We start from the raw sequence: 14,654 nt of genomic DNA, 5'->3' as shown, positions 1-14,654 counted from the left end.
GATAAAATCCTTATAGATAAATAAATTATCTTTCACCATTTGAAAAATCAAGTAAGATTAATTACTGAGGTTTATTCTATAGTTAGGACACTGCTTATAAAGACCTAGAACAGTAACTATCAAACATGAGCAAGCTCAGAATCACCTAGACAGCTAGTAAAAACAAAGATTCTGGTGCCATGCGTCCTGAGTTGTTGATTTAGTAGGTGGAGCCCTAGAACTTGAATTTCTGCCAGTTTCTACCAAGTTCCTAGCTGATGCTGAAGCTTCTGATCACTGATGTAGAAACCCTGGAGCAGTAGTTCTCAGCTTTGGCAGCACATTGGAGTTACCTAAGGGGCTTTAAAAACTAACGCCTGTGTCCCACCCTCAAGAGATTCTCACTTAATTGGTCTGGGGTCTGGTCTGTGCATGGGATTTTTAAAACCTTCCCAGCTGACATTGAAAGGTTACCAAGGGTAAAGGACTGTAGTCCTGAAGGGAAACAAAGACTGTTTATGTTTTGTTCTTGTTGTTTGCCCCCTAAATTTAGACTCACATAGGTATCTACAGTCAGTCCTCTTGGGTATGACCTCCCACCCATTTCTATTTTAGATCATAAGTTGGAATGGTTAGGAGGCTTGTAATTTCTTGAGATTCTGTAAATGGAACATTGCTACTTTTACTTGTCATATATTATCTGGAGGCTAAATAGTTCTGATTATTAGTATTAGTAGTTAGCATTGTTCGAGTACCTCTTCTCAGCTGTCTTTGGAGTAGAATGCTTGTATGTCTGGAAATAAGTTTATTTATTAACTTAAGATTTCTGTATGCTGGATTATCATGGGACTGATTGTGACTATAATAGAAAATCTATTAGAAACGCTAAGAAGGGCTTCCCTGGTGGCACAGTGGTTAAGAATCCGCCTGCCAATGCAGAGGACACGGGTTTGAGCCCTGGTCCAGGAAGATCCCACATGCCACGGAGCATCTAATAAGCCCATGCACCACAACTACTGAGCCTGCTCTCTAGAGCCCACAAGCCACAACTACCGAAGCCCGTGCACCTAGAGCCTGTGCTTCACAACAAGAGAAGCCACCTTAACGAGAGGCCTGCGCACCGCAACGAAGAGTAACCCCCGCTCTCTGCAACTAAAAAGAAAGCCCATGTGCAGCAATGAAGACCCAAAGCAGCCATAAATATATATATAGAAAGAAAGAAAGAAACGCTAAGAAGGTTTCCATAGGGCATATTTAGAATAAAAAGTACATAGCCCGTCTTCTTTGGAGACAGAATCATCAATTAGTCCACCAAATCTCCTCTTCTCCTATATAGAAAAAAGGAAATTAGAGAAACAATGAAGTAATAAAAAGTTCATTGGATCTAAGGAAGGCCAATCATATGCCTGTGGGGAGTGGGAAAGTAATACTTAAAACTTCTGGTGAGGGAAGACCTATTTGAAGATGTGACATTTCAGCTGAAACTTGAAAAATGAATATTAGCCAGTAGAAGAGTGGTAGAATACATATCATTCTAGATGATAGAGGAGACAGTATGTCTGATGGCCATGGGGCAAGAATGTTTGGCCTGTGGGAAGAAAAACTAATGCTCCTGGGCATAATGAACACAGAGTAAAATTCAAGAATTTAGAGCCACTAAAAGGAATTTGGATTTTCTTCTAGGCACAGTGAGTAGCCTCTAAAAGGTTTTAAGCAGAAAAGCGATGCGATCTGATTTATGGTTTTTGTTGTTTGTTGGTTTTTTTCCCCTAAATCACTGGTTGCTTGGATGGAAAATAATTTAGACAAGAATTAGAGGGCTTCCCTGGTGGCGCAGTGGTTGAGAGTCCGCCTGCCGATGCAGGGGACACGGCTTCGTTCCCCGGTCCGGGAAGATCCCACGTGCCACGGAGCGGCTGGGCCCGTGAGCCGTGGCCGCTGGGCCTGCACATCCGGAGCCTGTGCTCCGCAACGGGAGAGGCCACAACAGTTAGAGGCCCGCATACCGCAAAAAAAAAAAAAAAGAATTACAGTAGAAACAGAAAGACTAGTTCAAAGGCCATTGTTACAGTCCAGGTGAAAATTCAAAGGCCATTGTTACAGTCCAGGTGAAAATTCAAAGGCCGTTGTTACAGTCCAGGTGAAAATTTTGGTGATTTGGACTCAATAGTGACAGTAGAGTTAAGAGAAGAGAATGGATTTCAATACATTTTGAAAGTGGAATCCACGGGACTTACCTGGGTAAATGTTCAACTTTGTAAGGCACTTCATGGAAGCCCCTTCAAACCTCCTCCTCCTTCCCACTTGGGCTATGATTTGTGCTTTTGCTGGGATACAAACAGGATGGCAGAGTCTATATCACTTTAAGATTATTACAATCGCTATAAGATATCATTTTATAGTTAAAATAAGGATTAATTAAAGTGACAAATTCTTTCATTAGTGAGAGTAGTAGAAGACATTCTTACAAAGTTCTTTAAAGGGTAAAATGATAGAAACAATCATAAGTGTTCATGTATAAATGCATTAAAAAGCTTATGTAGTGTACATAAATAAAATTGTCACGTACGACTTGTCTTCAGGGAGATCTTTTCCTTTTCACATGTTATAGGCAGCTGCTCTTTTGCCGGGTAACCTTGGGAAAGTCTTTCCTGCAGTTCAGTGCAATGAAAATGGCACATTCTCCTCCAGGACATCACTCAGTCACTGGTCGACCCAGTGTAAATGGACTAGCATTAGCTGAATATGTAATTTACAGAGGAGAACAGGTAATTCAGTTTTATTTGCTCATCTTCAAAAATGCTTTAGAGCCATACTTTAACCTCTTACTAATCTTTTAAATTGACAAGGCATATTGCCTTAAGAGCTGGATTTCTTTTTAACTCGTATTTGGAAATTATTTCAGACTTAAAGAAAAATTGCAAAAATAATAAAGAGAATTCCCTTATAACCTTTACCCAGATCTTCCAAATGTTAACATTTTAGCATTCTCTGTTTCTCCTTTATCATGCTCTCCCTACTGTATGTGTGTATACTTTTTTTTTTCCTGAGCTGCTTGGAAGTAGGTAATAGGCATCTTTCTTTACCCTTAAATTCTTCAGTGTGTATTTCCTAAAAACAAGGACATTCCCTTAAAATTGTCAAAATCAGGAAAATATGATTAATGTAATATATCTAACCTACAGACCTTATTCAGATTTTGTCAACCATACTTTTTTTTTTTAGCTTCTGTAAAATATAATTAGAATCCTATATTTAATAGATAACCTCTCTGTAGCAAAGAAATGTATCATTCCCTCTTGCTCTTAGTGACATAGATCCAGTCAAAAGCATCTCTAGAGCGTTGTGTACTGGGGATACGTATCAGGATCACCTCAGTTATTAAAAACAAACACATGCTTAATACTCATCCTAGACCTGCTGATTGAGAGTCTAAGGGATTGGAGTCAAGGTAAGGCTGTTTTGGGAAAATGCCCTTTGATGTTTCTGATCCACAGCACTAATTTAGAACCTCTTCCCTAGGAATCCTTATAATAAGTCTCCTTTCAAAAAATTTGTTTACCAATATTTGAATTAATCTTTCTCTTCTAGGCTTATCCTGAATATTTAATTACTTACCAGATTGTAAGGCCTGAAGGTATGGTTGATGGATAAATAGTTGTTTTAGGAAACTAGCAACACTGAACCTAAAATCATCTAAGCAGCTGGTGGCCTCGTAAGTTTTACTCCTTTGCTGAGAAAAATCATCTTGTCCACAAGCCTGTGGCAAAAGGTTAAAAATGTGAAAGGATTTTAACATTCTGACTTGATAAAGCTTTAATAATGTACAGTGTTTTCTAAATATTTCCTGTTTTTCAGCACTTTAACAGATGCCATTCCAGGTTAAACTGGGTTTGTCTGTACTAAATTATAAACAGAGTTAACTTGAATCTTTTATACGTTATACATTGATTCTAACAGAAACTGTAATTCCCCTCAACAGAACTCATTTTACTAATATAGTACTGTGTTCTTTAAAACACAGCATTTACACTGAATACAGTTTCATTTGTAAAACTGTAAATAAGAGCTTTTGTACTAGCCCCATATTTATTTACATTGCTTTGTAATATAAATCTACTGTTTTAGAACTGCAGCGGTTTACAGATTATTTTCATATGTACTGCTCATCTGTACTTCATCTTGCATCATCATGATTGAATGATCTTTTACCTTTGATTCCAGAGGCTATGTTGAGTCGTTAGCAGAGACCTTGTCACTTGGGAAGGATTGATTCATCAGATTTAATTTGCTGATGGAAGCATTTATGTCTCATTAGAAGTCTTTCCCATTTAAGAGCTTGTTTCATAAATACTCTGGGAGTTTAATTTGTGATAACTTTGTATGTATAACACACATTCCAAAGAGCTCTAACTATGATGGTCCTGATTATTAAAGACACTTCTTTACTAGCCTCAAACTCTGGGTTTCACATTGGAAAATTTTCTCATGTCATTTTGTGAAAATTAGAGCAAGAGCTTCTATTTTTTAGAGAGGCTAAATCCTGCCACTGAACAATTATAGTGTTCTTTTCATGGAATGTAAATAGGAAGTTGAATTTTCAGATGTGGGAAGGGTAATCCTGAAATTTTTCCAGCCTGTTCTAATTAGCTTAAATCTAAAGGGAAAAAAATAGCAGATGGGAGTGGGTAGTTTTTTCTCTGAAGTTATTTTTCTCCTGTTCTTTTTCTTTGGCCTTACTGTTTTACTTATAGCCAGTCTGTACACCATAGGTAAGCTCAACCCAAAACCATGAAATGTAGGTGTCCCAGTTCTCTCCTGGCCTCCTGAATAGGCAGGTGCAGTGAAATGGGTGCTTCCGCTCCTGGGTTGCCTCATCATGACGTGGTACACCCACTTGGAAATAACGCTTTGTTTATGCACCACCTGGTGACCAGGCTCGTTGGGCAGCTGTGGAGGGGAATGCTATCCCATAAAATGCCATTCCTATTTTTTAACATAAAACTATCTTTTCCATGAAATATGCTAAAGCATCTTGGTACAGAGACATGAGTTACAGCTTGGCAGTCTGTTTGTTGACTCTAGTTCTCTCAGAAGTCAAGGCAAGATTGTTACCCATTAAATCTTTGTTAATGAGGCTGTTCCCCTTCACTCTCTGTACCAGTTCACATTTGTTTTACATTTTATTCGGTCTCTAAATTAACTGGGCTTTTGCAGTAACTTGTACATAAAGTGCTAGAAAATCATGTTTCTTGTCTTGAGTAAGAGTTAATCACAGTAAATGTATTGCATATCTGGAATTGTGTTTCTATGATGTAAATTGTGATCATTTAAGAGGTCAATTCCTGACCATGAAGTGCTTTATACAGCTCTCTAATAATGGCAGATATCCTAACGTCATTCTTGGAACACAAATGGAGTATGCCAAATTTTATGTAATTTTTCAGGTTCTGGAAGCTAGGTTTTATAATTAGAAGATAATGAGATGAGTTAATGGAGTTTATATTTACATACCTTATCTCTCAACATTTAGCCCATATTGCTCACCCTATGAGTGACTCTGGAATTGCTTATCATGTAAAATCATCATGGTCTATGAGTTTACGATATTGCAGCCTGTGTTGTTTCATCTAATCCATTGCTTAATTAGTGTGTTGCTTTTCTATGAATGATTATATTGTGGTTAATATGTTAGCATGGCAATATTTCAGATAGCTTTTTGTTAGGAGCTTGGGGGGTGGTTGGGGGTGACTGGGGATTTCTTTGAAGTTTTTGCATGGAATACCTTACTTTATTGATGATGGAATTGCTTTTTCTTTTGTCTTGTGATTTTTTTTTAAGAGATTTAAATTTTTGTGTGAGTAGTACTATTATATCCATCTTGAGTGTCTTACTTGTATCACATTCCATACCCTCATTTAATTCTTAATAAACTGTTCACTTGTTTTTCTGGGTAGCATGGTAATTACTGGAATAGCATAAATGTGTTGTTGAATGGTCTTTGAGAAAATGGATTAAGATTACAATAAACCACAATTTCAGGAAAATAATGTAGTTCTGAGTCTAATAGTGATAAAGACTGCAGTTTAAAATCTGAAATACTGAATGTCGTGACCATACCTGCTCAGATGCTTTAAGATGAAAGTAGCTGTCAGACACTTTTAGACATTTAGTCTGTCCTACACAAGTTTTGGCAAACCTTAAAGCTGTTTCCTGGGAAATCTATCTCTTTTTTTTTGGCCACACCACACAGTTTGCAGGGTTTTAGTTCCCCGACCAGGGATCAAACCCGGGCCCTCGGCAATGAGAGCTTGGAGTCCTGACCGCTGGACCGCCAGGGAATTCCCCTGGGAAATCTATCTTAACTTATAAAGAGGAATAAGAATATATTTTTATATTCCGTGTCATAGAAAATTTCTTTATAACTTTACAAATCTTAAAGTTAGTAGTATTTAGTATTCTTAAAAGAAAGTATAGTAAGATAAATGTATTTTAGGTTTCAATATGCTAAGTGTCTGTGTGTGTGATCAGGTCCCTGCTTACCATAATAGGAGAATGATGGTGCAAATAATCCATAAGTCATTTGGCTTTGAAATATTTTCCAGCAGCTTTATCTTACTGCTTGATTTGGTATAATATTAAAGTGTTCGCTTGCTAGTTCCTAAGCATGCATGCCATTGTATGATGTGATCCAGTTGTTTGCAGGGTGATGAGGAGAGAAAACTTGCAAATAAATTTCCCTAAGCTTTTGTGATTAGTATTCCTGACTGGCCCTTTACCTACTGTCCTGTCCTATCAGAGGACTAGAGTAACAGAGGAAGCAAGTGGTCATATACATTCTTCACCAGGAGAACTGCCAGATTTGTGTAGAGTTAGACTGTAATGTGGCCTTTTCGCTATCTGCTGAATCTCTATCCGCCTCCTGCTTTTCATGCTTACTAGCTGAGGAAGACTGACATAAAATACTTAATGATACCTTCTTAGAAGGTTCTTGCTCTCCATATACAAGCCACCATTGTCAGAAGTGTCTTCTCCACTTTGTTATTCACCCACAGTTGTCATCATCATCACAAAAATCTGCACAAAGCCCCTCAGATGGTCTGCCAATACACTGTGGAGCGGTGCTACGCAAAAGTGGCCTGCAGGTGGGGCTGGTCTGCAACCTATTTGTTACCAGCCCGTGGAGAGATGAAAACAAAAATTGAGAGGAAACTTTTATAGCAGTTTGACATTGATGCAATGTTTTAAATTTCTTTTTTCTTCTTTTTTTAAGGCCGTGCCGTGCAGCATGTGGGATCTTAGTTCCCCAACCAGGGATCAAACCCATGCCCCCTGCATTGGGAGCATGGAGTTTTAACCACCGGCCTGGCAGGGAAGTCCTCTTAAATTTCTTTAACTAAAATATTGGTCTGCAACAAATTGGAAATTAAGAGGAAAACAGAAACAGTAGTCCCTCACAGATAATTTGAAAGGTAGAAGAAAGATATCTGTTTTTTTTACCACTAGACCCATCACTTAGCACAGGCTGACACATAGTAACTCCTCAGTAAATTTTTGTTGAGTGAATAGTGATTAAGTGATTGGGCTCTAGATGGATCTGGATTTGAATTTTACCTTATCCCACACCAGTTTTACAGCCTTGAACATATTACATAACCTTTATAAGCCTTACAATACTTATCTCATAGGTTTGTTGAGGGAACTAAATGATCTTCTGTATGTGCCACTAAGTGCTGTACTTGGCAAAAACTGGTTATTGTAATTATATTATTATTTCCCTGAATCCCCAGGACCAGTGGTTGAGTTTTCTCACTTGTCATGGAGATATAGAACATAGAATTTTAAAACAGCAAAATTTATTTGCCACTGGACTGCTCCCTTTGTTCCAATGAAACCTTAAGAAGCTCAAATATGAGGTATGTATGTCCCTAGGAGGCTGAGGATCTCAGTTTGAAAAAGACTAACAAAAGCACATAGACATTATGGCAACCTGGTTGGGGAAGGAAGACATACCCATAACCCAAGCCTGCATCATATTCCTACAATACAGAAGAAACAAACTCCACTCAAATGAACTCATGATCAAAAGTCCAAAACAATCCACTGTGAGCATAAGTCAGTGGACACAACCTTAGAGCTTTAACACCCTCACAAACTTAATGTAGGATGATAACTATGGAATGAGAATATTTAAAATGATTGGCTGGGGGAGGAAAGCATAAAAACCATTAGAAAAGGTGACACTGGAAAAGGCAAAGTAGATTTGAAAAGCTAACTCTTTTGGGGAACTAAAAAAATGTATAGTTAATGAAATTAAGAGCCCCGTGGACAGATTAAACCAGATTGGGCATATATGAGGAGAGAATTGGTGAACTAGAAGATAAATCAGGAAGATACCCTGGTTATAGCAGAGGAAGGGATGGGAAATAGGAAAAGGCTAAGAAACATGAGAAAAGAATGAGAAGATCCAACATAAAGAATAGGGGAAGGAAGATATTTGGAGATTTTTCCAGAATTTTAAAGGAGGTATGGATCCTCAAGTTAAGAAAGTGTAACAAATATCTAGGAGAGTGAATAAAAACAAGTCTGTTTCTAGACATATAGTACAACTACAAAAGAAAAGAGAAAAATCTAAAAGGGACTAAGAAGAAAAGTTACCTGCAAAGGAATAACTACGCTGGTAGCAGGCTTTTCAATGGCAGCAATATAGGCCAGAAGACAATAAAATAAGTTGTAAGTGTTGAAAAGAATTGATGTTAAAAAAAAAAAGAAAAAAGGATGTTAGCCTTGAAATCTATACAGAGACAAATTAGCATTCAAATGAGAGGGTGAAAAACACATTTTCAGATTTTCCTGAAAGAACTCATAGGATTTATTCCAGAAAGAAGGCAGTTGAATCCAGAAGGAAGGAGTGGACTGCAAGAAGCGTGGTGAACAAAGGAATTGGTAAACGTGTTGGTAAACAGACTGAAATTATACTCGTGTAAAAAAAAGAGTAAGTACTAACTCATAAGGAATCATCTTCAAGATACAATAAATGAAAAAAGAGGTTGATGACTGTGTATGATTTGGTACTCTGTTTGTATAAAACAGGAAAAAGTACAATATACATTTGCTTCTTTATGCGTAAAACACCTCCGGGATACACACAAACTATTGGGAGGACACCTAGGTGCCAGGGTACAGAGGTGTTGAAGAGACTTTTCACTGTATAGTCTTTTATTCCTTTTGAATTTTATAGCAGGACTATTTTTTTATATTTATTTATTTATTTTTGGCTGCATTGAGTCTTCGTTGCTGTGCGCAGGCTTTCTCTAGTTGCGGCGAGCAGGGGCTACTCTTTGTTGTGGTGCACAGGCTTCTCATTGTGGTGGCTTCTCTTGTTGCGGAGCACGGGCTCTAGGTGCGCAGGCTTCAGTAGTTGTGGCGCACGGGCTCAGTTGTTGTGGCTCACGGGCTCTAGAGCAGAGGCTCATTAGTTGCGGTGCATGGGCTTAGTTGCTCCATGGCATGTGGGATCTTCTCGGACCAGGGCTCGAACCGTGTCCCCTGCATTGGCAGTTGGATTCTTAACCACTGAACCACCAGGGAAGTCCCTAGCAGGACTATTTTATCTATTTAAACAAAACTATAATAAAATAAGCATTGTCTATAAAAATACCGTAGGAGTAATAAATAGATAATGAGATTTTTAAAACAAGGTGGAATTTAAAGTACTACTTGACAATAATGTGGGAGATAGGAGAAACTTTAAAAGTGTTGATGAGCTTCAGAGTTTAAGTATGCATATTAAAATTTTAAGAATAATCACTAAAGGAGTAGAAATAGAACTGTAAAGATGAAAAAAGGTAAAAGAACACTCCAGCAAAAGTGGGGATCAGAGGTGACTCATGTACTTTTTTTCTCCCAAAAGGTATGAAAGAATCCTAAACAAGTCGGAAATTATCTGTAAAGGGGTAAGAACAGGCTGGACATTCCTGGAATGGTGGGGGCGGGGGCGTCAACGAGAGGACCAGACGTCAAGAATAGCATTAAGGCGCCAGTAAATAAGTGTAGTAATATTGGTGCAGGGATGGATTCATCTGACCAACTGAACAGAGTATAAATGGGATTTTTATATACACCAGAGGTAGCACTACAGATCATGTGGGAAGAAGGAGCTGTTCAATAAATTGTCAGGAAACAACTGGTTATGCATATGGGAAAAATTTGTATATCTGGATGCATACACAAAAATCACTTCCAGATGGATTTTATATGGGACTTAATATGAAAATCAAAAAAAAATTTTTTTTTTGAAAATCAAAATATTTTAAATGTTAAGAAAATACAGAAGAAGACTTTCTGAATTGGGGATAAGAAAGAGCTTTTAACTGAGCTTCAAAGAACACTTAACCCTAAAAGAAAAGATTGGTAAATTTGTATTAAAATTAAGAACATCTGTTCATCAAACGACCTTTGTAAAGAAAGTAAAGAGGCAGGTCACAAAGTGGGAGAAAATATTTGCAACACATTTAAAGGGCAAAGGATTCATATCCAGGATATATTAAACTAAGGGGGGAAATGAGTAAAAAAATAAACAGGCATTTCTCAAAATGGGAGACCCCAGTGACCACTAAGCATTCCAAAAAATGCTCAGCCGTATTGGTAATCAGGGAAATTCAAATTAGGTAACATGGTAATACCATTTTACACCTGCTGGAATTGACAAAAGTAAAAAACTTGAGACAATGCAAACTATTAGAGGATGTGGATCTCTTACACATTGCTGTGGGTCTAAGTGCTTTGGAAAACAATTTGACATTACCAGTAAAATGAAAGAGCCTAATTCTGGGTATATAAAGAGGAAGCAATAAAAGCAATGAAAATAATGTCACGTAGAAACAAAATAGGACTGGCACAAATAGGATACTATATGCTATTCTTGGATAGAAAAGTTCAATATTATAATGATTTTGGTTCTCCATAAGTATATAAATTTGCCGTGACCTATTAACATACTGGATTGACATATACACACTACTATACATAAAATAGATAACTAATAAGAACCTACTGTACAGCACAGGGAACTCTACTCAGTACTCTGTAATGACCTATATGGGAATAGAATCTAAAAAAGAGTGGATATATGTATATGTATAACTGATTAACTTTGCTGTACAGCCGAAACTAACACAACTTTGTAAATCAACCATATTCCAATAAAAATTAATTTAAACAAAAAATACCAACCCTTTTGAGGGAAGAGGTGGGAACCTATGCAAACTGATTCTAAAGCTACTGTGGAAAAATAGATATACAAGGATTCTTATAAAAAGTTTCTGAGAAAAAAGTACTGAAGGGCTACTAGCCATATCACATATTAAAAAATTTTTTTTAACTATTAAACAGTAATACTGGCACATAAGCTAATTACTGGAATGGACTAGGGAGTCCAGAAATGGTCTCAGATCTACGGTAGGAAAGGTAGGATATTATGAAACTGTGGGGAAGATAATGGTCTTGCAACAACTGAGGAGCCATCAGGACAAAATAAAGTTGGACCCTTGTTTCATGCATCAGAATACTTCAGTTGAGTCAAGTATGTAATGATAGAAAGTGAAACTACAAAATTACAAGAAGAAAAACAGAACAATGTTACCAATATTGGTATAGCAAAGACCTTTCTGATTATAACAAAACCCAGAAGCTTTGAACAGAGATTGATAAATCCAACTTCACACAAATTTTGTCTGCAAAGTTAAAAATGGCAAACTGTAAGGAATATTTGCAGCATGTAAACGAAGAATTTAATTTTTTTAACATTAAAAGCTCTTCAGAATCAGGAATCAAAACACCAACAACCCAATAGAAAATGAGCAGTATACAGAGAAGGAAATTTTTTAAAACGGCATTTAAAGAGGAGAAATGCAGCTTAACTATGTACCGTGGTGCCATTTTCCGCTTCTCCTCCTAAAAGAAAAGATGGAGTGATATTCAGAATATTTAACAGCCAGACACTGACCAGGCAGAAGAGACTGAAGACCGCCTCTTCTGCCTGCTGTTAACCCTTTAGTTGAGGGATGGTGGGAGATTGTGGGGGAAGTAGGGCCTCTGGGCTGTCTCGGAGGCTCTAGATAGCAGGGAGGAGCACTCAGGACTGGGGGCAGCAGGTAGGTACCAGCGGGCGCAGAAGCATGCCGATATTTAACAGCCAGTACAGTCCCACTGGTGGAGGAAAATACCTCTCTTGCTTCATCGAGAAACAGCCTCTAGAGGGAAAACCGAGCAGTACTTGTCCAAATTTTAAATGGGGATACCCTCTGAGGAAGAGGACCTGTGGTAAGGAAATACATTACAGCATTATTTGGAAAGACAGAGTTATAAGCAGCACATCTCTCCATCAATAGGGGACTGGTTAAATAAATTACAGCACATTTATACACCAGAAAGTCTGGAACCATGAAGAGAATGAGCCAGTCCTACATGTACTGATCGAGATAGATTATTGAGTGGAAAAAACAAAAGCAAGGTTCAGAACTGCGTATAGAGTCAGTTACCATTGTAAAATATAGAGAGGAAATACCAACACACAGGCATAACTTGTGCTGAGGAAGAGATCCAGGTGGCAGGAGACATAGGGGTGGAATGAAAGCCAACTTTCTATTCTGTATCTGTTATACTTAGAATTTTGTACTTTGTGCACTCATTTAAAAATATTTGTCTAAAGATGAGATTTGAGTTAGGTAATATCTAAGAGGTTTTTTTAAGCTGTAAGTCTGGAAAAGTGTGACCAAAACTGAACTGAGAAATCCCCCAAGGGGGGTTGGGGGGGGTGGGATGATTTGGGAGATTGGGATTGACATATATACACTGCGATGTATAAATACATAACTAATGAGAACCTACTGTATAGCCCAGGGAACTCTACTCAGTGCTCTGTGGTGACCTAAATGGGAAGGAAATCCAAAAGAGAGGGGATATATGTATACGTATAGCTGATTCACTTTGCTGTACAGCAAAAACACAACATTGTAAAGCAACTATACTCCAATAAAAATTAATTTTTAAAAAAAAGAAAGAAATCCCCCAAAGCTGCTGTGCCTTCAGTCTTCCTCTTCGTAGTGAAAGACCTCTCCGTCCGTCCAGTTGTTCAAGACAAAAACCTTGAAAGTCAGCGTCCTCTTTCCCTCACAGCCTACATCAGCTCACCTGGCCTTCCTGCTTTCACCCTTGTCCACTACCGAGCCCTTCCGAACCCCACGCCCAGGTCCCTTAGTCTACTTTCAATTCAGGGGCCAGAGTGATCCTTTTGAAGCATAAGTCAACTATGTCACAAAACCCTGTAGTGACTCCCCATTTCACTTAGAGTAAAAAGCTTAAAATACCCAGGTTGACCCTACTCGATCTGCCACTGCACCCCTGTGATGCCATTTCTCACTCGACCCCTGGCCACTCCAGCCTTCTTAGCATGGGCATGCCCGCACCCTCAGGGCCTTTGCAGGGGCTGTTTCTGCAGCTAGAATGCTCTTCCCCAGCATTCTCTGTAATTCGTTCCTCACCTTCTTTCCTGGTTGTTCAGGTATCACCTCAGGAAGTTTCTCCAGAACTACCTTATTTTATTTTATTATTTTTTTTGCGGTACGCGGGCCTCTCACTGTTGTGGCCTCTCCCGTTGCGGAGCACAGGCTCCGGACGTGCAGGCTCAGTGGCCATGGCTCACGGGCCCAGCCGCTCCGCGGCATGTGGGATCCTCCCGGACCGGGGCACGAACCCGTGTCCCCCGCATTTGCAGGCGGACTCTCAACCACTGCGCCACCAGGGAAGCCCCAAAACTACCTTATCTCAAATGCCACTGCATACTCCCCATCTCCCTTAACTCACTCCCAGTCCTCCCTACCCTGCTCTATTTTTCCCTATTAAACTAAAAAGTTCTAAATTCATATAATTAACATATTTATTCTCGGTCTCTCCACACTAAAAGGTAAACTTCACAAGGGTGGATTCCACTGATGTAGCCCAGTGCCTGGAACAGTGTCTGGCACATAGGTGGTGCTCGATAAACAATTGTTAAGTGAGTGAGTGGGCTTATATGATCTTCACTCTGTCCTTTTAAAGTCTACTCACCATTATATGGAGAAATGGTTAGTACTGGCATTACCAGCAGCAACAGTAAAAAGTTGTTTATATCAAATCCACTACCAGCAGTAACACCAATAATCATAGCTATCATTTTTTAAATTCACTACCGGTAATATCAATAATCACAGTTCTCAATTCACTATCAGTTGGATCAGTAATCACAATTACCATGTATTAAATGCCTGCATCATAAACCAGATAATCCCACATGAAGGGAACTGGAGCTCCAGAGTTAGAAACTTCCCCAAAGCCAAGGCTGGTAAGTCTTTTCCGATTCCCTTTTGCCTGTGTTTCTCAGCCCTCCTAAGTGGTGCTGTGCTCTTAGTGAGCAGTAAATCAGCCCTGGGGAGACAGGAGTCTTTCATATAGGCTCTTTGGGAGTGTCACTGGTTGCCTCTACCATATGGAGATTCAGGGTGGGTAGGTCTTTCCTGGGACGTCCAGTCTCAGATCAGGGGAATTAACGGCCGCGTGCCTGTCCTGGAGCCAGCACTCCTCCTCACCTCAATCGATGTGCAGAATCTGTCAGAGGAGCTTCATGACTCTAAAGG

General features: G+C 38.9%; 1 protein-coding gene across 3 annotated transcripts in view; it reads left to right on the top strand.

Moving 5' to 3' along the window:
* TNKS2 (tankyrase 2) overlaps positions 1 to 14,160 on the top strand; it is a 71,095-nt gene extending 56,935 nt beyond the window's left edge. For 2 of the 3 annotated variants that reach the window (XM_033842498.2, XM_019943606.3), the window contains 2 exons: positions 2,591 to 2,747; positions 3,571 to 5,925. In XM_033842498.2, the coding sequence (XP_033698389.1) occupies positions 2,591 to 2,747; positions 3,571 to 3,633 (220 nt within the window). In that variant the 3' untranslated portion in view covers positions 3,634 to 5,925. Of the gene's footprint in view, positions 1 to 2,590; positions 2,748 to 3,570; positions 5,926 to 9,892 lie in introns of those variants that run through there. The other variant, XM_019943727.3, reaches the window with a different exon arrangement.
* Positions 14,161 to 14,654: the final 494 nt, after the last annotated feature.

Source organism: Tursiops truncatus, chromosome 16 (genome assembly GCF_011762595.2).
Source record: "Tursiops truncatus isolate mTurTru1 chromosome 16, mTurTru1.mat.Y, whole genome shotgun sequence".
Lineage (NCBI taxonomy): Eukaryota > Metazoa > Chordata > Mammalia > Artiodactyla > Delphinidae > Tursiops > Tursiops truncatus.
This window is presented reverse-complemented; position numbering and strand designations above follow the sequence as displayed.